Source organism: Bos mutus, chromosome 25 (assembly GCF_027580195.1).
Source record: "Bos mutus isolate GX-2022 chromosome 25, NWIPB_WYAK_1.1, whole genome shotgun sequence".
Classification (NCBI taxonomy): Eukaryota; Metazoa; Chordata; class Mammalia; order Artiodactyla; family Bovidae; genus Bos; species Bos mutus.
Genome location: NC_091641.1, coordinates 1,816,749 through 1,841,576, shown reverse-complemented (window position 1 = coordinate 1,841,576; position 24,828 = coordinate 1,816,749). Strand labels below are relative to the sequence as shown.

Genomic DNA, 24,828 nt, shown 5'->3' with positions numbered 1-24,828 from the left:
TTTATCAAATGGTAAGTCCTATTATATCAATTATTTTTATTTTCTAGGAAGTAAACATAATTTAAATCAGAGAAGCACCACTATTACTTGGCATTTCTACTTTTCATTTCTTGGTGACTTTCTTTTTTTTTTTTTTCTTGGTGACTTTCAATGACCAAACCTTTATACCTCCATAGGTGACCCCAACATGCAAGAGAACAATGAGATGACAAAAAACCCCTTCCAGAAAGACTCTCTCATGAATGATAATCAAGAGGCTACAAAGCACCAGCAGAATTAGACTGTCAAGAACCCCAAACTGCATAGATAATAAAAAGGATCAAAACAGAAAACAAATTTTTTTTAAAAAGTTGACCAGCAAATGCAATAACTAAAAGACAAATAACTCAATTAAAAATGGGCAAAGATCTGAATAGACATTTCTCCAAAGAAGATACGTAATGGCCAGTAAGAATGTGAAAAGATGCTTGATATCAGTAGCTACTAAGGAAATGTGAATCAAAATCCAAATGAGGTAGTACTTCATACTTCCTACGATGGTTACAACACAAAACCAACCAACCAACCAAACAAAAAGACAACAACAAGTGTTGGCAAGATGTAAAGAAACTGGGCCCCTCATACACGGCTGGTAGAATGTATGTGCTCAGGTGCTCCATCATGTCCAACTCTTTGTGGCCCCAAGGACTGAAGCTCTCCAGGCTCCTTCTGTTCATGGAATTTTCCAGGCAAGAATACTGGAGTGGGTTGCTATTTCCTACTCCAGTGGATCTTCCTGACCCAGGAACTGAACCCCTATCTATTGTGTCTCCTGCACTGGCAGGCAGATTCTTTACCACTAGCGCTATCTGGGAAGTCTGGTGGAATGTATAATGGTGCACTCCATTTGAAAAACAGTCTGGCAGTTCCTCAAAGGGTTATATTTAGAGTTAGGATATGAACCAGCAATTCTACTCCTAAGTTTATACCCAAGAGATGGAAAAATGTAGGTAAACACAAAATCTGTACACAAATGTTCATAGTAGCAGTATTTTTAGTAGCTAAGAGGTAGAAGAAACCCAAATGTCCATCAACTGATAAAATTAAATGTGGTAGATCTATACAATATTCCATTTATATGAAATGTTTAGCAAAACCATATCTATAATAGACAAAATATATTAATGGTTAAATATGGCTGGAGTTTGGAGAAGGCAATGGCACCCCACTCCAGCACTCTTGCCTGGACAATCCCATGGATGGGGGAGCCTGGTGGGCTGCCATCTATGGGGTCGCACAGAGTCAGACACGACTGAAGTGACTTAGCAGCAGCATGGCTGGAGTTGGGGGTGAATAGGAAGTGACTGCTAATGGGTATGAGATTTCTTTTAGGAGTGAGAAAAATATTCTGAAGTTGACTCTGATGATAATTTAAAACTTTGTGAATATACTAAAAATCACTAAACTATATGACTTTAATGGGTGAACTGTACTATGTATTAATTAGATCTCAATAAAACAATTATTAAAATATGATAAAATTAATTTGGATAGTAATGACAAAGAATGAAATTGAAAACTCAACAGAATTGACTAGAAAAAAAATTTAAATGCCATATACAGTAGGCCTTTCAAAAACACCATAAGTATATAAAAATGCATATATAAAAATGTATAAGACTTCTACAAAAAAAACCTACAAAACAGTGCTAACAGAAATTTTTAAAGTTCCAAGTCAATTTTCCATTTCCTTATCCATTTATAACTAACAGTAAGAGAGTTTTTAGTGTTTCTGACAAACATTTTTAAAGGTCACAGGACAATCATAATTTCTCCCACTGATTAAGATGGCTTTGCATAGTTTTAACTTGTATGGCCATCTTGTGGTCTTGCCTATATTTAAAATTAATGAGTTAAATGTATCATTTCAGAAATTAGAACAGTAGAGTAATCCCAAAGATGGTACAAGGAAGAAACTGAGGGTAAGAGTAGAGATTAATGAAATAGAAAATGAAGATACAATAGAGAGAATTGAAAAAATCTGTTCATGAGGAATCAAGGATAATCAAGGCAAAATGTGTATTCTTATGAACATATCACCCACTTCATGGAAGAGAATAATGCCGATGAAAACAAGCGACACAGATTTTTGAGTTCTCAAACACTTGTGAATGTATGAAGTGACGAGAGAGGCATCTTTCTGGTCTAAGAGACTTCAGAGCACACTCTCTCCTTCCGTCTCCCGGCCACCCAGAATGTGTCGGCGCCCGCTCCCTCGGTCCTGCCCCCACTCACGAGGGGGAGTGTGGCCTGCAGAGGTGCAGGCTGACACGGCGCTGTAGCAGCGCGAGCCTCGCTGAGCCTCTCTCAGGTGGTGGGCAGCCTCAGGGGAAAGGAAGACCTGGCAGGCCTCCCGGCCTGCTCAAGGGTTGTTCTTGGACGGCACCTGGGTTGCCCACCACCCTTGCCCAGAGGTCATGACCTCACAGCCCCCGCTGCCTTCCTTGGCGGCCGCGCATATGGCTGCCCCCAGAGGTTATCTCACGCCCGTGCAGAAGCCGTGACGGCCAGGCTGACTCTTCCAGTCTATGGGCTCCCCGAGGAAACGCGGGCTGAGCGCCCGCCCTGGGAAGTAGACCTGAGAGGTCACGTCCACCGCCGGGACTCCCGAGGATGAGACGAGGCAATGTGCTCACAGCACACACTTACCAAGACCAGAGTTTCTACACGAAGCACAGCAGTCCAAAGGTTAAGCAACAGCCGTTAAGAAGCCAAACGTCATGTCTGTAACACTTCTGGTATTTCCATCTTCCTTGACCTGTGACACCTGGTGTTCCTGGGTGGGCCCCTAGACCACTGAGCTCGAAACAGCACCCGTGCCGCCCCTCCCTAGGCTTTGGCTGCTCAGACACCTCTCAGTCATCTCCTCCAAAAGGTCCCCACCGAGTGGTTTCCATTTTCTTCCTCTTCAGCGACCTGACTGGCTGCCTCTTTCCTTTCCCTTGGCTGCAGGGACGCGCAGTCAAGTGCGGAGGTAAGGAGCCCAGATTCTCAAGTCGGACCACCTGCTAACTGTGTGGTCGGGCACACACTCCCCTGCAGGTCTTAACACCAATACCACACGGTCAGAAACCAGACAAGAGAATCTTCTTGAAAAACAAGAAAGACACAATCTACTTTAGGTCTTTCTCTTTTTCCTATGAATTTCCTCTGCTCTTCCATACAGGAATTTAAACAGAAACAGGGTAGTATTTTAGTCTAAACATTAACAATAAGATAAACTAAGTGAATCAAAAGCAGAACATGTCAGGCCTCCAAAAGCACCTCCAACAAGGACAGAACTTTCTCATGGAATGGCTGCGAGTGGAAAATTAAGTATATGATACAGTGAATATAAGTGAAAAGGGCAACTTGGAACAAAAATGAAACATAGCAAGTAATTTCCATCCCCTCTGAATGAAACACATACGCACGAAGGCTTTCCTCATTGAAGCTGAAGTTTTAAGACTATGTTTATAACAACACGGTTGCTGTGGAAACAGTTGATTCAACAGTATGAACTCACAGCTGAATCAAGTAAGGTGTGGAACAGAAGTCTTATTCAAACAGTGGCAAGAACCATAAAACATTAAAAAGGCACACTGAATGATGGTGAGTCAAAGCACCGTATGTTTTAGCCTAAGGATCAGGCATTTTTTTTGCCTGACGCCTGACACAAATAGGATGTTTCTTTTGAATTAAGTTCTATTTTTGGAACCTATAATCAGTCCAATCATCCCTCAAATGTCCTAAGTTTTACTGCTTCTGTCTACATAACAGCATGTAATTTTTTTTTACACTGTATTTTATTAAATTCATCCACTTTGGATGGGGTTACTAGAATTCAGATCTTGCCAGAGCATGCAGAAGTTATGGCACCAACAGAAGACTACTCAGGGTTTTGAAAATTTTCTGCATGTAACCGATTCTATTACATATCGCAGTACTGACTTATTCATCATTCAGCATCACTTCAGGCTTTGGCTACAGGTTTCAAGACTATGAACTCTTTGAGTACAGAAGTTGTCAGAGAATGTTAACAAGGGCCCACATCCACTGCCTTACCCAGCAGCCCAGCCTCCAACCCCAGAACCGTCACCACACCTCGAACTTGTTCCATGGCTTTTATGGGTCAGTTAAGAGCTTTCCAAGCGATCGTGGAAAAACACCGTATCTAAAAAACCCTCAAGACACTTAGCACAGAAACCCATTATCTGAACCTTGCACACATGCTCCTTTGCCCTGCCTCTGCTTCCCGGTCCACTTTTTAACTGGAGAGGGGCGCACTTTTCTTTAAAAAGGAAGCACACACTGTGCCAATCCTTTCCTCTGGTTTTCTGAACCCTTCAAATTCTGACACACACTGTGAAGTCGGAAATGTTACCCTTTGTCAAGTAAGATGTGTTCAACAAGTTTTTAAAATCATGCTTCTGTGTGAGGCTCTGGAGACGGCACAGTGAGAGAGGTCTGTACGGAGAAGCCTCGGTGCGCCCGGGTGTGGCTGCCTGCACCCTCTGCGAGTGCACAGGGGATCCATTCATACCAGCAAAACCGGAAAAATCACAACCGAGGGCGACTGGGGAAGCAGCGACGGCCAAGAGCAGAGCGTAAAGGAGCCGGACTCTGCGGGGTGACTCACAGGAAACGCTCTGCCAGCGGCGGGAGGCCTGGTGTTCACCCCTCCAGTTAGGAATCTAGGTCAGGGCTCCCGGGCTTCATGCTTCAAGGGGGACCTGGGGCCCAAACCTCAGGGGCAGAAGCCCAGTTCCCAGTGGCCTGCCCTCATCTAAGCCTCCACTGTGGACAGACCGCAGAGGCGAAGGAACCCGAGTGCCCCCTTTCTATTTTGCATTTGTGCCACTTCTCCGTGTGCTCTTCTCCAGGTTTGCACGACGGCAGCCCAGGAACCGCGGCTCAAGTTAGGTGGACAGGTAATGGACGGTCAGCTTACCCAGCTCTGTTGACACGGGGGACCCGGTGGCAATCTCCCCAATCTTGGCCACTCCATCGTAGTAGGCTCTTCCTGCCAGGATCATAGCTAGAGAGGGAAGGTGGCACACAGAATAGTCACTTACACACAGAAAGGAGGAAGCGATACAGGTTTCCTTCCAAACACCTGAGTCCCTTGTGGCCAAGGCGAGTATGGCTGAGAGGGCAGGGGTGGTGCTCGAGAGCTCTGCCAGGTGGAGGACCCCCCCACCGGATGGCACCCAGGGCACCCTTGCCTCTGACCAGCCCTGGGAACCTTCAGCCACAGGGGCTGGAGGCCCAGAGGAGCTGCTCTCGACGCCAGTCCCAGAGCGGCTGTGTTCCTAACACAGGCTCAAGGCTGGGACATGTCCACTCCAGCCAGCTGGTCACTTACAGCAACACAAGCCTGCAACACTGTTAGCTGGAGGGGCTTGTATGGGGTGGCCTAGGCACCCAGGCCTTTGACGGCAATTTTACTTTTTCCTGTTGAAACAGATAATCTAAGGCACAAGCAACTACCATATTGTTGCCAGGAGAAAAGTGTATGAAATCTGAAATGCATTATCATTTCAAAAAACAACGCAATTACCTGAAAAATAACCGAATGCTCTGCTTTTCTTTCCCCTCCTTTTTGGCAGAGACAGGAAAACTTATCTTAAAAATCACATTTCTCCTTTAAAACTACATTATAAGGTATAGAAATCTGCTTTTGATTTGGTTTACTTTTTCTTTCCTTTTTTTTGGGGGGGTGGGCGGTGGTTGGAGAGCATGTCGAAAGCAAGACAAATCTGGGTTTGAATTCCACTGTTACTTCCAACTAACTAACATGACCTTGGTGGGCAAGTGAAACAAAGGAGGTTAATCTAAAAATGCCATAATAGCATGTGTATTGGACAAACTAGTTGAAGCTGCTAATACCAATCCCTTCTTTTACTTTACAGCAGGCTGGGTTTCAGGAGACTCTTGGTATGCAGTAAGCAAGATTTTCAATAAGACCTAGGCTATTTAGTGTGACTTTGGAGAAAATATTTTATCTTGCTCAAAGGCTGGCTTCTTACAGAGACCTCACTTTGCCTGGGAGCCTTGGAAATCACAGGATTTTGGAGATAAAAGATCCCTAAGCAATCTCCTCTCACTGAGAAGAAAACCTGAGGCCACACCAGCCACTCTGCCTCCGTGTAGAGCGGGAATTGTTTTCAAAGATGGATTTTAAAAGATATTTCAAGTTGAAAAAAGGTGGAAGAGGTCATAGACTTAATTAATCTACAAGTCTGGTCGAAGATGCTGCTGAGGCTAAGTCGTGTCAGTCATGTCCGACTCTGTGCGACCCCATAGACAGCAGCCCAGCAGGCTCCTCCGTCCCTGGGATTTTCCAGGCAAGAACACTGGAGTGGGTTGCCATTGCCAAAAAAGTAGGAGTTTCATGGCAAATAGATGAATCTATTTTTGCAGGTCTTGAGAGTTAAAAAACTACAAAAGTTACAGCTTTTACTTCATACATATATACAAATAAGTTTAGGAAATGTAATGATCTACTACAGTATTATTTCATAAGACTGAGGATGGCAGAAAGCAAAAAGACTACAGAGCCTCCTGATGAAAGTGAAAGAGGAGAGTGAAAAAGTTGGCTTAAAACTCAACATTCAGAAAACTAAGATCATGGCATCTGGTCCCATCACTTCATGGCAAGTAGATGGGGAAACAAAGGAAACAGTGACAGACTTTATTTTTTGGAGCTCCAAAGTCACTGCAGATGGTGACTGCAGCCATGAAATTAAAAGATGCTTACTCCTTGGAAGAAAAGTTATGACCAACCGAGATAGCATATTAAAAAGCAGAGATATTACTTTGCCAACAAAGGTCTATCTAATCAAAGCTATGATTTTTCCAGTAGCCATGTGTGGATGTGAGAGTTGGACTATAAAGAAAACTGAGGGCCGAAGAATTGATGCTTTTGAACTGTGGTGTTGGAGAAGACTTTTGAGAGTCCCTTGGACTGCAAGGAGATCCAACCAGTCCATCCTAAAGGAGATCAGTCCTGAATATTCATTGGAAGGACTGATGCCAAAGCTGAAACTCCAATACCTTGGCCACCTGATGCGAAGAACTGACTCATTTGAAAAAACCCTGATGCTTGGAAAGATTGAAGGCGGGAGGAAAAGGGGACGACAGAGGGTGAGATTGTTGGGTGGCATCACCGACTCAATGGATGTGAGTGTGAGTAAACTCTGGAAGTTGGTGATGGACAGGGAAGTCTGGCATGCTGCAGTCCATGGGGTTGCAGGGAGTTGGACATGACTGAGTGACTGAACTGAACTGAGGATAACCATAAAGCATAATTATAAAAAAAGAGCAACAACAAATAGCATTTAGGTAGACTTTCCAATTCGCCACTTAAATTAATTAATCTACCAGACGGCATTAAGACCCAGGGTGCTGATGTTAACACCCTGTTTCATGAAGGGGAGCAGAGCAGAGACATTCTGGGCCAGACCTAAGGTCAGTGAAGAAACAGAGGCAGTGCACGCAAGGCCAGCTGGCATGGTCACTTCCTCGGTTCAAATCACAGTGCTTTTTGACTCTTTGGTCTCAGCTAGCACTGAAAAAGAGGTGCCTCCACCTAAAAACAAGGCTTATAGCCAGTAAGCTGTCAAGTTAATGTATATAATATTTTAGTGGGAAGATTTAAAATTGTGAGGTACTGATAAGCTGCAAAGCAAATTAGCAGGAGAAGGGTAATACAGGATTACACAACACAAACAAAATTTTTGGTCTGTATCCACATACTACATTGAAATTTTTTCAATTACAACAGTTTCGAATTTTTCCAGTTTCACTAACTGTTGACTTATGTTTAAAACTATTAAATCTTCTTAGTCTAGTAAAATATCCTGCTTTTATGATAAAGCTGTATTAATGTAAAAATTATCCAGAAAAAAAAAGAAACTGGTATTTTCATAATTGTACTCCCTCTTGTGAATATATTAGAGATTTTATACAGGCTACTGTTTTAAGGAATGAAGCTCATTAGTTCTCATTTAGTGGCTGACCAGCTATTTCATCAACCTAAACTACACACTTCCACCAGAAAAATTTTCCTTAAAATATGATTTCACTAGGTTACAGTTCTGCTCAAAAAGCTTCAGTGGCCTCCCACTGCCCAGGGGGAGCCTGTCTCACTCCACAGAGTTCATCGTGGATTTTTATAATTGTGGCCTTCAATGAATCACACCTCCCAGCTGGTGGTGGTGTCTAGGACACAGAGGAGTGGTTTGGTCATGTGACTTGCTTTGGCCAATGGGGTACAAGCAGGCATAACTCCCTCGGGGCTTGTACTCTTGGGACCGCCGGCCAGGCCTGAGAAAGGAGGTGAGCCCAGCCCTGGCCCCAGCTGATTCTGACTGCAATGCAGAGTCTCGGGCATACAGGCAACTGTACCGCCTTCACAGGACCATGGGAAATAGCGAACTACTGTCATGTGAAGCCATCAAACTCAGCGGCGGCGTGTACACAGCAACAGGTAACCGACGCTGCATCCAGATGCGCTAATAATGGGACCTCACTCCACCTTAAGTTTTCTACTCCCCACGCTCTGCACCCACGCGAGTGTGGACCCCGGGGCTCGGCTTGCAGGCTGCCTCTTCTGTACGCAGCACCAGAAAGCAGCGGCTGCCTGCTGCCCCTGTCAGCCCGCTCAGCCACGCACGGCCTCCCGCCTGCTCTCCTGACCTCCCGCTCAGACCCCCTGACTGTGCTCTTCATCAGCAGTGCCTGCTGCCTCACTGCACACGTGGCCTCCTTGACTGTACTACAGATTCTTACCAAGGACTTGACACGTTTCATTGAAGTTTCTCAATGGCTTCAGCTAAAAACAGATGGCCTGCAGAAATTCTGGAAACACCTTATGAAGTGCAAAATAGGCCTCAGGAGGTATTAAAGTGATAAGAGGCCTCTGGGGAGAAGTCCTGTTAGCAGGAGGCTAAGCTGTGGGCTGTTCACTGCTTCACTTTATAAATTTCTGTCTCAGAGAGGCAGCTCATGCTAGAAAGGAAAAAAACAATTGCAGGTCAGAGTGCTCTCCTTCATGGTGATGGATAAGGTGATGACTTTGTGTTCTTGTGACTAGGTGTGATCATCAGGGGAGTAAAAAGTCAAAGTGTTAGTCGCCCAGTCATACTCAACACTTTGTGAGCCCATGGACTGTAGCCTGCCAGGCTCTTCTGTCCATGGAATTCTCCAGGCAAAAATACTGGAGTGGGTAGCCATTCCCTTCTCCAGGGGATCTTCCTGACTCAGGGATCACACTGGGGTCTCCAGCATTACAGGTGGATTCTTTAGCTTCTGAGCTACCAGGGAAGGCCCCCACCCCCTCATCAGGGGAGAGTCAGCTTGCAAAACAAGGCTCCAGCTTGTTAAAAGAGGGAGGGGGCACCCACAGAAGTTATCCATACTGCCGGGGGTGTGAGGGAGGAAAAGGCCAGGTCTGCTGCACTTCCTGACGCTGGACACTGGCCGAGAGCACCAAGATCCAGAGGAAAGTCAACAAGCGGTTTATGGCGGCAGCGACTGCAACAGCAGAGCGCCTGTCATCCAACGTCCCAAGTCTTGCCAGTAACCTCCCCTTTCCTGGCACATGCCCAGGCTGAGGGTGTGAGGGCGCAGGTTTATTTTCAAAACATCACCAGGGAGCAGCCAGAGGTGGGCGTATTGTGAAGGACAGAAGCAAGACGGGGAGAAAAGACACAGAGCTTGACTTGAAGGCTTCTTCAAATCTTACTGTTGGAAACTAAGCTTTCTACTTATGTTACATGCTGGTCCCAGTGAATCAGGGTAGATGGTGAAACTGGGATCTGAATGTTTGGCGGGTGGGTGACACGTGCTACCTATGGAGAACGGTTCTGACCGTGTTAGAATTTGGTGATTATTTTCAAGATGATCACTGACAACACCCGCCTTGGGGAGGGAATGCATGTGTAGACGCACATCACCTTCCTCAAACGAAATCTGTTCAAACCAGCAACTGACTCTAGGTCACAGAGAGACAAAAGCCAATGCTTGAGTCCATTTTAAATGAGAATCTAAGTTCAACTTTTAATTTAGATGTTTTTCCATTCAGGCTAAACATCTTATTTCTCATATTACTAGCAAAAGGGATACATCGCCCCCCACCCAACGATACAAAGATCAGAAATTCTTCTATATAAATAAAAAGGAGAGTAATTCCTATGCTTTAGGATCCTAACATTTTAACTACCTCTTTAATATATTGGCTTACAAAGAATTTGGTGTATAAAGTAGAAAACATGTTTATATTTTAATGATATAAAAGATTAAGCAGTTTCAAGAAGCAAAATCTGATGTTTAAGATATGTCACTTATAGTAGTCTATTATTCAGTTCATTCATTTCAAATAAACTAATATCCTACCATTGCAAAGTCCTGTAGATTAATTATAAACTGTACCAATTTAAAGATATTTTAGAAATTCAGTAACAAGTATTTACAAATAATTAAGTAAAATATTTAATGAGTAATTGTACGCCCTCTATATTTATAAATTTAGAAAACAGACACTTACCATTAACAGCTTTTTCATAATTTTTCCCTAGGTTTATTAAATTTCGTAGCCCAGGATTGAACTGTTCCATTACATTCTGAAAAACAAACAAAAAACCAAATTAAGAAAGTAAGTGACCACTAGAGCAAGTAACCTTTAGAGGTCGTCACTGCATAGCCGAGGATCCCCATGTGTGCCCAGTGGTACCGTCCACAAAGTCATGGATGCTGATTCAAAAGCAGGAAAGAGCACATCCATCCTGACTGAGGGAACTGGTGCGGCCACGTGACCCTGGCCACGCCTGCTCTGGAGCTGCCTAGAACTAACTGTAAATGGAGTCTGCAGCAGACATACAGTCCCCACAAAGCACACCCTGCAGGGGGCTGTCAGTTCAGAAGCCAATGCTCCTTTTGGGTTTAGGTAAGTTAATGGCTGTCACACTAGTGATAGGAAACACAGGTGCATGACAGGAACGTAAGTATATGGACAGTGTTTTGGCTATCAATAAAGAAGATTTTTGGTCCATAAAGAAGGCTGAGTGCCAAAGAATTGATGCTTTCAAACTGTGGTGTTGGAGAAGACTCTTAAGAGTCCCTTGCAAGGAGATCCAACCAGTCAGTCCTAAAGGAAATCAAGCCTGAATATTCGTTGTAAGGACTGATGCTTAAGTTGAAGCTCCAATACTTTGGCTACCTCACCTGATGCGAAGGGCCAACTCACTGGAAAAGACCCTGGTGCTGGGAAAGATTGAAGGCGGGAGGAGAAGGGGGTGGCAGAGGATGAGATGGTTGGATAGCATCACTGACTCAATGGACAGGAATTTGAGCAAGGGAACAGACGTTTCTAAGAGCTGTTTTTGCTCTGCAATTACTAGGAGAGGGATGGGTGTGGATGGCTCTAGGACACAGGACAGCCGGGAACGTTCTTTGTAGGTGGTCACTGGCATTTTCTCCTGGCCATCAGTTCATTCATTACATATTTGTGGAGTGTGCACCAGGGCCTGTGCTCACAGCAGTGGAGGTGGAGACGTGGTTTCCCATTCTGGGCTTCATGATGCTCTTATCTCTGCAGATGTCACGGATTTCATTTTTAAAAGTGTAAGTTCAACATCAATAGAAGGTCATAAACAGAGAGAGAAGCGCTATGACAAGTATAAGACAGGCAACTATTTAGAACACTAGTCTAAATTTAAAACGCTATCCTAAATCTGATGTTACAAATAAGAAATCATTCCTATGAGGCTCTGAATATATTTGGTGACTGAATGTATTTGTCCCACCTACAAACAATAAGCTTCAAAATATTAATCTTTCCAGGTAGACCAGTCAAATCTCTTTACCGCCCACCTCAACCAAAATGTGTACCTTGTTTGTAAAGGCCCAAGCAACAAAGAATAAAAAAACCACACAACTTTCAAAGGGGCAGAAACATGACACATGTATTTTTCGGGATAAAGAGGTTCTCCATTACATGTTAGCAGGGGAGAAAGAACATAATAACTTTTATTATAACTGTTCTTTGTTAAAGAACATTATAACTTTTATTTAATATTATTAAAAGTTTATTTATCAACTTTTATTTTATTAGACAAAAAATGGAAAATAATTCCTGCCTCAACCCTTCTGCACCCCTGGCCTTACTCCCATGTAACAGCTCCATTGAAAGTCCTCTTCTGTATTTACTGCCATAGTTTTGATTAATATTCTTGACTTTTTGACTTTGGACAATAACCACTGGCCTTCTGCTACAGTAAACAACTCTACTTTCCTTGTTTCCAGTATTCCCTACATAACAGCAGTTTCCTGGAAAATCAATAGTCAATATTTATTATGACTTTGTAAATACTGGTCACTACAATGTAAGGAATGTACCAAGAATGGTGCTTCCTTTCTTGATACACCTTTTTGTTTCTCCTGAGATTAACAAGTCTCATTCCAATGCCTCCTTAGATTTTTCCATGCATCTTCCTCATACTCCATGAGATCTAACAGAAGCCTATGACATCTTTCAAGCCGAAGTTGTCGGTTAATCTTCATTTTTTTTCTCCCAGAACATCCCCAAGCACTCTCTGTCCTCGCTCAGCGTGGCCTGGCCGTCTCCCGCCACGCTGTCGCCCTCACATGTCCCTTTTTGGTCTCCCGTGTGACGAGAGTCTCATTAGCTGGATTCCACATCTTCCTCTTTCTTCATTTATCCCTATTTGCTGGAGATCATTCTCTAAGAATGACCTGAGAAATGACATAGGAGGTAGATGTGAGTCCCCATGTGTCTGAAATTATATTTACCTTGATGTTTGATTGGTATTTCGCTGGGCAGAGTATTTCAGGTTGAAAGTGATTTTCCCATAGGATTTAAAAGATATTGCTCCTTATATATTACTGTCTTTATTTTTAAAATAATTTTATTTATTTTCAGCTGTGCTGGGTCTTTGCTGCTGCATAGGCTTTTCTCTAGCTGCAGCAAGCACAGGCTCTAGGGCGTGCCAGTAGCCAAGGCTCCTGGGCTCGGGAGCACAGGCTCAGCAGCTGCGGCACATCAGCTTAGTTGCGCTGAGGCAAGTGGGAGCCTCCTGGATCCAGGGAGCCAACCTGCGTCTCCTGCACTGGCAGGAGGACCCCTTACCACTGAGTCACCAGGGAAGCCCTCCACTGTCTTTAATATCCAGTTTTGCTCCTGAGAAGTCAGCTGTCATTTGTATATGACTTTTTTTTTTTTTTTTGATGAGATGGGGCAGGGGAAGGGGCTTATTTCTGGAACCCTTCTCTTTATTCCTGTGTTCTGAAACTACACAGTGGTCTGTCTCAGTGTGGGTATTTTTTTAATTTACTTTACTGGCACTCAAGCAGACCCTACCCATAGAGAAAAGTACATCCTTCAGGGCTGAAAAACGTTTCTGTTTGATTCTCATCTCTTCATTCTCTGGAACTCTGAGAAGGATTTCATATAACCTGGATTTATTCTCTAATCATCTTACCCTTTTCCTCTGATTTTTCGTTTTTTGTTCTGTCTCTGACAGATAGCCTCAACTTTACTTTCCAACTCTTCTGCTTTTAAAACTTTTGATATATTTTTGGGCTCTTTCAAGTTTTTTGATTATTCCTTTTAAAAGGCATCCTGTTCTTGTTTTATGGATGTGGTATCATCTCTTATCTGAATAAACTGTAATTTGAGGGCTATGACCTGCCAGTCCCCTACTGCTGGGTATCTAACGGTCTTTCATGTTGGAGGCATTCCTTACGTGTCTGGTGATCCTTGACTATCAGTTTGTATTTAGGAATCAAGCCCTAAAGCGCTGGCTGGAAGTGTGCGCATGTGCATTCAGGGTGGCTATTGACTAGGAGGCTTCATTCAAAACAACTGGACAGCGAGTCAGCTGTAAAGAAACTGGCCAAGAGACAGTAGCCAAGGGCCAATGGGTCTCTCCAGAGAAACTTCTAACTTCCTATCCCTGGGGGTGGGCAGGGGGTGGAAACAGCAGTCACCAGGGAGCCGGCTTTCCCAGGTCTGGAAGGCCGTTGGGTATCCCACAGTTCACTGTGCTGACTTCTTCCTGAGTTTCAGTCCCTTGGCTGGGGTCTCCAAGTCGAGAGCAGCGCTGAGTAACACATCCTGAGACTGCACCTTGGCTGCCAGGCAGAGGGAGCAGCTGTGACAGTGGTGGCTGGGGCAGCCAGGGGGCCTGGAGGTGAGCCGCCTGTGTCACGCCTGTCCCAGCCCTGTGGCTCCCTCCTCCTGTGGGACCTGCTCTGCAGCCCGGGGGGCTCTCTGGGGTGAAGGGCTCAGTTCTCTGCGGCACTCCTCTCTGCAGGCTCTTTCGGTTCGTGTAAGGCAGTTATCGTACCTCTGTCCATTTCTATCACTCCAAATTTCTTTAGGCTTTTGGTCAATAGATATTTCCTTTCTCAGGTATCTACATTATGGATTTACAGGGGGTTAAGTTCCTTTGCCATCATTTTAATGTATTCTCGGAAAAGAAGAAAAACATATGAGGTCAATGGGCCACGCTTAACTGGAAGTCCACTTAGCTTGTCTTGCTAGAGCCAGTCAGCTGAGCCTCCTTCACAGGCAGAGCCATGAAGCCCCAGAGCCGAGGCTGCCCTCTCACCAGTCCCCTGGCAAGCCAGTCAGTCTTAGCACTTGATCACAGGGACCTGTTGCCATAGCTGCTATTTCTCTCATCTTTCCTTAATTCTTTTAAGTTTTTACTTTTGAAATAGCTTAAGGCACACAACTAGTTATAAAAACTGTATAAAAGGTCCCATGTATGCTTCCACCAATGGGAACTTAAACGGCCAAAGTACATCATCTAAACCAGGAAACCAACATTGGTACAACACAGTTAAACTACAGACCTTATTTGGATTTACCAGTTGTTATACCTCTAATTTGCAGGGTGTGTGCCTTGTTTCTATGAAGTTTTATCACACGAATAGATTTGTATAACCGTCACCACAATTATGATACAGAACATCTTCCAATAACACAAAGGTCTCCAGGATGCTACCCCTTTATAATAAAGCCCAATCACCCTAACCCCTGGCAACCACTGATCTCAATCATCATAATTTTGTCACTGTGAGGATGTAATATAGGTGGAGTTGTACAGTATGTGGCCTTTAGAGACTAATTTTTCCACTCAGCACAATGTCCTTAAGAACCACCCAAGTTGCTGGGTGTATCACCAGCTTATTCCTTTCTCTTCCGTCAGTGGTCCAGGGCATGGGTGTATCACAGTCTATCCACTACACCATCGACCATCTGGGTTGTTTTCAGCAATCACAAATAACCCTGATGTGGACAATCACGTACAGACTTGTGAGTGAGCGTAAGTGTTCCTACCTCTAGAATAAACACCTGGTAGTTCAACCGCCGCGTCACACAGGAGGTGGTGTGTAACTTCACGGGGAGCTGCCAAGCTGTTTTCCAGAGCTGGCTGTACTGTTTTACATTCCCATAGGCAATGGATGAGATTTCAGTAATTTTTAAAATGTAATAACTTCATTAGAAAATGGTTGCTTTCCAATAAAAAAACTATTTTGAAACATCATTTAAAATTCTTACAATAATCTTATTTATTATTCTTACAATAATCTTATGTGCCTGAGTCTAGATGGTAATATGTACAAGGATACCAATACAGAGCAACCTGCCTTCTAGCAGACAAGCAGTCACAAAAAGAAGCTAAGCTCTGTTGTTCTTTCCTAAAATTATTCTTAGTTCAAAATAGAATTTGATTTCTTGACAGAATTCTTGGACTGTTTACGTATAACTCCTCTCTTAAAATTTCAAAAACAATGAATTCATGAGAACTTTCAAAGTTAATACCAAGCATAAACCATTATCCAAATGATTCAACTGCAAAAAAGTTCAACTAAGGCAAGAGACCACCACTCTCTTGTGAGAAAAAAACACAAGAATTTTTAAGCTTGAAGATCAAGATATACTTCAATTCTTTATTTTAGGTTTTGCTACAGAAATGGTTCCCCCTGGAAATTCTGGCCTCTTTGAATAGTGGAAAATCCACTTCTCCACTGGCTGTTGGCCATTAATCTAGCTATTTTAGCTGAAGTACATGTATTTTTAAACTCAGGAACAGAAAAGCAGTGTGGCTGTCATAATTCACAATCTGCAAAATTTTTATCATAGCAATGAATGTCCTTGTGAATTGGACAAGTCCTAAATTTTGAGGGGGAGGGCAGTAGTTGGGTCAAAGGCCATGCGTGTCAAGGCTTGCCAAGACCTGAATTGTTTATAGAGACTCAAATTTAGACTCAAGAGCAGTAATGAACAAATCCATTTTAAGTTTGGCACAAAGAATAAAAGGCTTAAGATTCCAAGTATAAAAACAAAATACATTATAAAAGGCATTATGGGGCCAAGAATCACTATTTTGTTACCATCAATAACAAAAGCCTAGGAAATATTCCAACAGTTACTGCTCAGTGAGGGGGATAATGTGTCAAAGCAGTCTGAACCAAAATGAGTTTCCTTTCTATTCAAGGAGGAACATGGATCTTCTAGGCTAAAAAAGACGACTGGCAACATCTCTGTTGTACCTGTGCTGCACCTCATAGTGAAGAGGGTTGGTTCTGTCACAAGAGCTCTGGGCCTTAGGGAATTTGTCCCTAGCTAGTCCCCAGACCACTGAGGAAAAGGCCACTGAGAACCTACAGGCACATCCCACCAGATTTCTAGTTGCTCCGTTTAGCTCATAGTTACAGGTCATAATTGTAAAAGGTATTACACAATCTTATGATGGTTTCAACTTTCTCACCATTTAGATTTTTCTTTCATTATTAAAAAGTATTACCTTTACCAGTATGAAACTACAGGATATTTATAAAGCATAAATACAAATATGACTAGACAGATAGTTAAACTGAGCTGACCTTACATTCCTAAGCAGTAGTTTCTCTTTCCATTTCTTTTGTCAATTCTCTACAAGACCAAGGACAAATTGATATTTCAGCTGTTTAACTTTTCTCAGTTGAAAAGTGTGGGTTATAGTTACACTAGAATAAGCTTTAAAAGTGATTTAAGAATCTCTAATATGGGGCTTTTTATAACTTGATTCAGGTACTGTATGTATCTTTGAAATTTTTGATATTTTATTTTAAATAATCTCATGTGAATTAATCTAACAATGTCACAAATCTTAAACAAGGTACCCTTTAATTTCATGTGACATGAATACTTGTTCATAAGGGCTAACTATAGTTTCCAGTGGTCATGTATGGATGTGAGAGATGGGCCATAAAGAAGGCTGAGCACTGAAGAATTGACGCTTTTGAACTGTGGTGTTGGAGAAGACTCTTGAGAGTCCCTTGGACTGCAAAGAGATCAAACCAATCAACCCTAAAGGAAATCAATCCTGAATATTCATTGGAAGGACTGATGCTGAAGCTCCAATACTTTGGCCTCCTGATGTGAAGAGCTGACTCATTAGAAAAGATGCTGATCCTGGGGATGATTGAAGGCAAGAGAAGGGGTGACAGAGGATGAGATGGTTAGATGGCATCACCGACTCAATGGACATGAGTTTGAGCAAGCTCTAGGAGATGGTGAAGGAGAGGGAAGCCTGATGTGCTGCAGTGCATGGAGTCACAGAGTCAGACACGACTGAGTGACTCAACAACAACAGGGCTAACTGAGATTACTTCTAGATAGAAGTCATTTGTATTAATAGAAAATCTCACTTCCTTCTTCCAGGTGTTTTTGGAAGCTGCAGTTTCTAGACTGACATCATCAGTATGATTACGTCCCCTGCCTTTAGAGAAAGCTGTTGTTGTTTAGTTGCTAAGTCGTGTCCAACTCTTTTGTGGCCCATGGACTGCAGCCTCCCAGGCTCCTCTGTCCATGGGCTTTCCCAGGCAACAATGCTGGACTGGGTTGCCATTTCCTTCTCCAGGGGCTCTTTCTGACCCAGGGATCAAACCGCACCTCCCGCATTGCAGGTGGGTTCTTTACCACTGAGCCACCTTGGGGAGCCCTTAGGGAAAGTAATGGTGAGTAAATCTGGCAAAAGGGCAGATGCCTGTGGACTAACTGATGGTCTGGAGAGCCATGTGTTAATGCCCATCTTGAACGGGAGCAGAAGCCAAGAAAATTAGAAACTGAGATGTTTTTGTTTGAAATATTAAGTTAGAGAAAAAGTATTTATATTCAAAGATATAAATACAGAAAAATGCTTCCCACCAGTCGAATGTGAACAGTCTGTATGATCTGTCTAGGCTACCAGCTATCACAGATCAATTAGTATCATCTGAGTGCCGAAGAACTGATGCTTTCAAATTGTGGTGCTGGATAAGACTCTAGAGAGTCCCTTGGACAGCAAGGAGATCAAATCAGTCAATCCTAAAGAAAATCAACCCTGAATCTTCATTGGAAGGACTGTTGCTAAAGTTGAAGCTTCAATACATTGGCCACCTGATGGGAAGAACTGACTCATTGCAAAAGACCCTGATGCTGGGAAAAATTGAAGGCAGGAGAGGGGATGGCAGAGGGTGAGATGGTTAGGTAGCATTACAGACTCAATGGACATGAATTTGAGCAAACTCCAGGAGATAGTGGATGACAGGGAAGCCTGGTGTACTGCAGTCCACGGGGTTGCAAAGAGTCAGACACGACTTAGCAACTGAACAACAAATAATTTGTAACATGCCATCCCAGTAGCAATGAACATGAGGGGTCGGGGAACATTGCATAAAAACACTATGGCCTCGAATCCTTGGGCAAATCACATCTATCCTTGCTGAGCCCCAGTCTCCTCCTCTGTAAGGTGGCAAAAACTCATTTTTACCTCATGACGGGTATGAGGATTCCGTGAAATAATAACTAACATTTATGGAACACTTACTGTGCGCTCTTCAGGGCACCTGACTCCTAGTGCACTGAATCAACTACAGTAATTAACGTTGCAAGACAGGAGCTCGGAAGTATTAGTCTGCTCTTCAGAGGGATGAGCACTCCTATTTACATAGACGTCTCCAGGCACCACCGCTTCCTCTCAGAAAGGTGAAAACAAATGATCCGGGCTCTCCTGCCTCAAAGTGTCACGTCAGGGTGAGAGAGACCATGAGTACAGAAACCTCCAGAAGCAGGCGGTACCAAGAAAACTGGAGGTGTAATTATTATCTGCTCTATCCAGTTGGAAACTCGATTCCTTTTTTCTTTCTGAGATGCATTTTGATGCTCCAGAGTCTATGTTTTAGGCTCTAGGCCTGGCACCTCACTTGGGTTCTCTCTTCAGACCCTAACAATACAACAGTTATCACCCCCATTTTACAGATGAGACATGAAACTTTGAGATGTGAAATATAAAAACCTCCCCAAAGGTCCCATAGGTAGAATCAGGCCCAGGCACTAACCTTTGCACTCACCCCTCAGGCCTCCAGATAAGTTCTTTGAGGAGGATTATGCAATAAAGTGAGATAAAAAATGCTTTTATGACAGAGATCACTATTTTAGGGTAAGAAATTATGCAAGTTTCTACAATATTTTCTTTGGGGAAGAATCTTACCCTTGATTTGTTGCTGTTGTTTAGTTGCTATGTCATGCCTGACTCTTTGCAACCTCATGAACTGTAGCCCACCAGGCTCCCCTGTCCATGGGATTTCCCAGGCAAAGGCAAGAATACTGGGTGAGTTGCCATTTCCTTCTCCAGGGGATCTTCCCAACAAGGGATCGAACCCACACCTCCTGCTCCTGCATTGGTAGGCAGATTCTTTTACCGCTGAGCCACCAGGGAAACTCCTCTTGATGTTAGATGAATATAATTAATCTTCTAATAGTGACACAATATGGACAAGTTCTACCCAGGCAAACAAATATTTCTGACTTTCTCCTTTTCTTTCCCTTAAAAAAAGGGAAGGAGTAGGGGAGAAAAAGAAGATTCTCCAACTACCTGTAGTCCTCCCAGGAATCAGTAATGGTTAACTCTGTCATGTTGATTTCCTTTGCTGAAAAGGAATTAAAATGTTACAGAACTACATAGCAAAACTACAAGGTGTTTTAACCACCCCATCCAAGTCTCATATCTTTTTTACCTACCCACAGGGAACCGCTAATTGACTGGAAACTTTCTAACTCACTTTATACACACATATATTTAGTCAGGATTGGTAATTTTGCTTGAGCATTTAATTAAATAAATAGTATCATATAATAAATTTTACTGTCACATCTTACTTTTAAAAATATTCAATGTTATACTTCAGAAACCTGTTGACCTTGATATGTGTTAACTGAGTTTATTCCTATTTAACTTCTTTCTGTATCCCTTTGTGATGGCTAATTTTGTGTGTCTGCTACCGTACCTAGTTAGTCGACTGAATACTAATTTAGGTGTTGTTGTGTAGGACTTCTGAAGATGTGGTTAACCACCAGTAGCCTTTAGGAGATTATCCTCCATAATCTGTGTGGGCTTCACTCAATCCATTGAAAGGCTTTAAGAATAAAACTGAGGTTTCCCTGAGGAAGAAGACATTCTGCTCATAGACTTCCAGCTGCTGGATTACCCTATAATTTCAGATTTTCCAGACCCCCACAACCACATAAGCCAATTTTTTTGACTTCCTCATCTAAGTGACATCTAGAGGGCTTACAAATTACTGCTAACACCAACTGTTTGGCAAGAAGCTGTCCATGTCTGTGCACATGGGGAAGAATTTACCTAGAAAGAATCACTGGGCACAGAGTACATGATAGATTTTTCACTTTTGTTCGATATTGTCAAACACTTTCTCCAAAGTGGCTGCAGCAATCTGTGCTCCTACAACCACCGTACTATTTTGCCATGATCACCAACACTTGGTGTTATCACACTTTTTTGCCTGATAGGTGAAAAGTACTGTTTAAGTACCATAAACTGTTTCCCTTGTCAGCATTAAAAAAGGACCCAGGACTGAACTATCTAAGCAGGGGAAGAGACATAAAGGTAGTTCCCTGGTGGCTCAGCTGGTAAAGAATCTGCCTACAAAGCGGGAGACCTGGGTTTGATCCCTGGGTTGGGAAGATCCCCTGGAGAAGGGAATGGCAACCCACTCTAGTATTCTTGCCTGGAGAATCCCCATGGACACAGGAGCCTGGAGGGCTACAGTCCATGGGGTCGCAGAGAGTCAGACATGACTAAGCATAGAGAACACACAGAGAGCCCGAGTCTACCATGGAGGAAAGTCAAGAGTGACTTCTGTCCTTTTCACCACAGGGTAGGACCAGGCACGGAGAGCATGGCTATGGCCCGCAATCAAGGGCTGCCGCCACCCCTCCCCACCCCCATCGCTGTGCTCCAGACGCAGTGGCCTCTGGGCTGTGCTCTCAACAGGCCAAAGCGAGGGTCCTGCTCTCCTGCCTGCAGGCTTTTCTCCTGGACACCCGGCCACCTTGGTCTCAGAGACGCTTCCTCGACCTTCCTCCTCCTCCTCTTTCCAGGTCTGTTTCTTGCTTCTCTTTCCTCAACAGGCTTTTCTCTACCTTACAGGATACTACCTGTGTACTCTGTCTCCCTAGTAAAAACTAAGGAAATGAATTAAGGTCAAGGATCACTGCACTTCCAGCACCAAGCACAGGCTTGAACCGTCTAATGCCCAAGCTGTGCTCACAGTGGCAGTTGTTGAATTCTTTTAGAATGATGTAACAGCTGTGTGTGCTCCTGGATGAGCCGGCTGCATGTAGTGCCTTCAGCTCATCTGATGGGCACACAGACTCAATGACTAGGCGGGCTGATCAGCCATGGCCAGGATCCCCAGAGTGAGGGAATGCACTGCTCGTGGCTTCATTAGCTCAACCTGAGGCTCATTGAAGCTGCAAGACGCTGCCCTTTACCTATTAAGTCATAACAGGCTTTGCTGTTGTTTAGTCACTAAGTCTCATCTGACTGGAGTCCGCCAGGCTTCTGTCCACGGGATTTCCCAGGCAAGAATACTGGAGTGGGTTGCCATTTTCTCCTCTAGGGGATCTTCCTAATCCAGGGATTGAACCCATGTCTCCTGCATTGATTGGAAGGTGGATTCTTTATCACTGAGCCACCAGGGAAGCCCTGTAACAGGCTTACAAAGCCTATAAATGCCATTCTTTCCTTGTGAATTTTGCTTCCCAACTCTACGTTTCTCCAAATTGACATTTAAATTACTTTTTAAATATTTAGGTGATAATATAGTTTTCAAAAAAATACCTTGCTGGCAACAATTCAAATGTCCATTAACTGGTGAACAGGTGAAGAAACATGATACATCCATAGATGGAATAAAAATGCCATAAAAAATGAGTAAAGTACAACATGGATAAACTCCATTATCCAAAAGTGAAAGAAACTGGTCACAAAAAGACTACCTATTATTGTATGATTCCATTTCTATGAAATATCTAGAAAAGACAAAGAAAATATTTTAGTGATTGCCCGGGGCTGGGGTTGAGAATGAGAAATGACAGCAAATGGGCACAAAAGACCTTTGTGGGATGATGGAAATGTTGTAAAATAGGCTTGTGGTAATAGCAGCACAATTCTGTAAATTGACTAAAAAATTATTGAATTGTACATTTAAAATGAAAATAGGCTTGTGGTAATAGCAGCACAATTCTGTAAATTGACTAAAAAATTATTGAATTGTACATTTAAAATGAGTGAATTTTATAGTTTATAAGTTACACCTCAATAAAGATGTTTAAAAAAAAACAACACAAAAAACAAACAGTAACAAAAATCCTTGACAGCTCTTCTCAACATCCCGGGCTGCTCAGGGTGTATGTGTACACGTAATCGCTCGGTTCTGTCCGATTCTTTGTGAGCCCATGGACTGTAGCCCGCTTGGCTTCTCTGTCCATGGAATTTTTCAGACAAGAATACTGGAGTGGGTTGCCATTTCCTCCTCCAGAGGATCTTTCCTGACCCAGGGATTGAACTCACATTTCCTTCAGCTCCTACACCAGCAGGCGATTCTTTACCACTGAGCCACCTGGGAAGACTTTTGTCCTTACACCTGGGCAGACTGTAACCTTCATCAAGGCTACAGAGCTGTGATTTCTGACTAGCCTCCTGCGCACCGAAAAGTCAGATGTGATCAGACGCAGGCCATCTACTGTCCTCTGTGAACACTGGTCCAGGACCAGACGGAACGACGCTCCTGGTCTGAAGAGCACTTAAGCCCATGTAGCTTCAGCAGCAACTTTCGCCACTCAGTCAATCAGATCCATTAGTAGAAAGGAAACCCAGCCATCTGGAGACAAATCTCCTGCTGGATTAGTGGTTGTCTCTCCAGTTACCATTGAGGAAGGAGTTTGGCAAAGCTTCTCCAGGCAAAAAAATCCTTATTGTGTCCCTCTCAAAGGACAGCTTCAGAAACTTTGACTTTAACATTGTTTTGCCTTCCTTTTTCCTTTCCTTTCTTCATCCATACCAGGCTTTGGCTTATAGATAATTACTTCTGCCAAGTCGGTCCTTCATTCAGAGGACAAAAGGCATGCTAGAAATGATGCCATGAGGTGCCAAGGGTCCCAGGCTCCGCCCCCGCCACATGGCCTCTGCCCAAGCAGCCACTGGGCCAGTGGTTAGTAAAGCACAGGGCCAGCTCTCTGGGCTTAGCCTCTCCTAGAACATTCTGAGAGAGTTCAGAGAACCTGGTAGGTCCTAAGCTCCTTAAGAACCAATCAAGTGATGCGAAGCAGAGTGACCTGAACCAGAAAGGTATGTACTGCTACCTCTTAAGATCCGTTAACTAGAAGCAGTCACATCTCCGGGATCTTTTATTTCATTGTTTAAAGACACAGGGTTCTATAACAAAACTCCACCTTCCCTACTCATTTAGGCCACCAAAACTGCTCTGAAGCCAAGCACAATTAAGCAGAATAAAAAGGTCCCAACACACTGGGGTGAGAAAGAAGTGGGTTCTGTAACTGTTCAAATCTTTTGGACAAAATTATCAAACCCGTCAAGAAAATGATGTCCCAGGGCTATCCCGCCCAGTAAACTACGGCACTAGGTTTCAATGGTTGTTCTTTTAAGAAAATTGTGGAGGGAGAATCATGTTATAGGCAATCAGTGTTCACGATCCTCTGGTAACATAATGTGGGGAAAACCCAACAGCCTGAACCCTATTCAACACTATAAAGTTTCATTTTACTGTAAACACCAGACAAAAGTTTCACATCTGTCTGTGAGTGGAATCATCTGAAACCACTTTTCCTTGTGGTTTTAAGTGTAGATGATTATACCGGGTCCAAGGTCCAGCCAGTACTGTGACTCCACACAGTTGCATGAATTTCAGGGCAGCACCGAGAGCAAGCAATCCCAGCTTGCCAACTGCCAGTGTTATCGGATGCGGAAGCAATGCCTGGTCCATACTGGCTTCCATCAGCAAGGGGATCCGGGGACACTGCCCCAGAATTTAAGCAACTTTTGGACCTTTAACTTCAAAGGAAGTAATACCTGAGCGTCAGAAGTTAAAAAAGAATTACTTCTTGAAATTCCAGCTATGATAATACTAGTACCCATTTTCGCTTGGTTCCTAGAGGTCCATGTTCTTATTTGAAAGAAGGGAAATAATCCTTCCTATAGCCACAGTGCCAGGACAACTACTGCATAACTTTCAATCAGAACCTGGAGATCACCTTCTTTTCTGGTATTTGTGTGTATGTGTGTGTGGGGAGACCAATCTATCATGGCAATGATAGATACTAGATAATGTGGACTTACGGATCACTTCACTTTGCCTGGGAAATCCCACTGACAGAGGGGCCTGACAGGCTACAGTCCATGGGGCGGCAAAGAGTTGACATAGCTGAATGAC

At 43.5% G+C, this 24,828-nt stretch overlaps 1 protein-coding gene across 1 annotated transcript in view; it reads right to left on the bottom strand.

Moving 5' to 3' along the window:
• The window catches only part of BAIAP2L1 (BAR/IMD domain containing adaptor protein 2 like 1), a 79,329-nt gene that overhangs the window by 41,159 nt on the left and 13,342 nt on the right, over positions 1-24,828 (bottom strand). Inside the window, exons 2-3 of the mRNA XM_070363149.1 lie at positions 10,568-10,643; positions 4,970-5,056 (exon numbers count right to left, since the gene is read on the bottom strand). Of these exons, the coding sequence (XP_070219250.1) occupies positions 4,970-5,056; positions 10,568-10,643 (163 nt within the window). The remainder of the gene's footprint in view (positions 1-4,969; positions 5,057-10,567; positions 10,644-24,828) is intronic.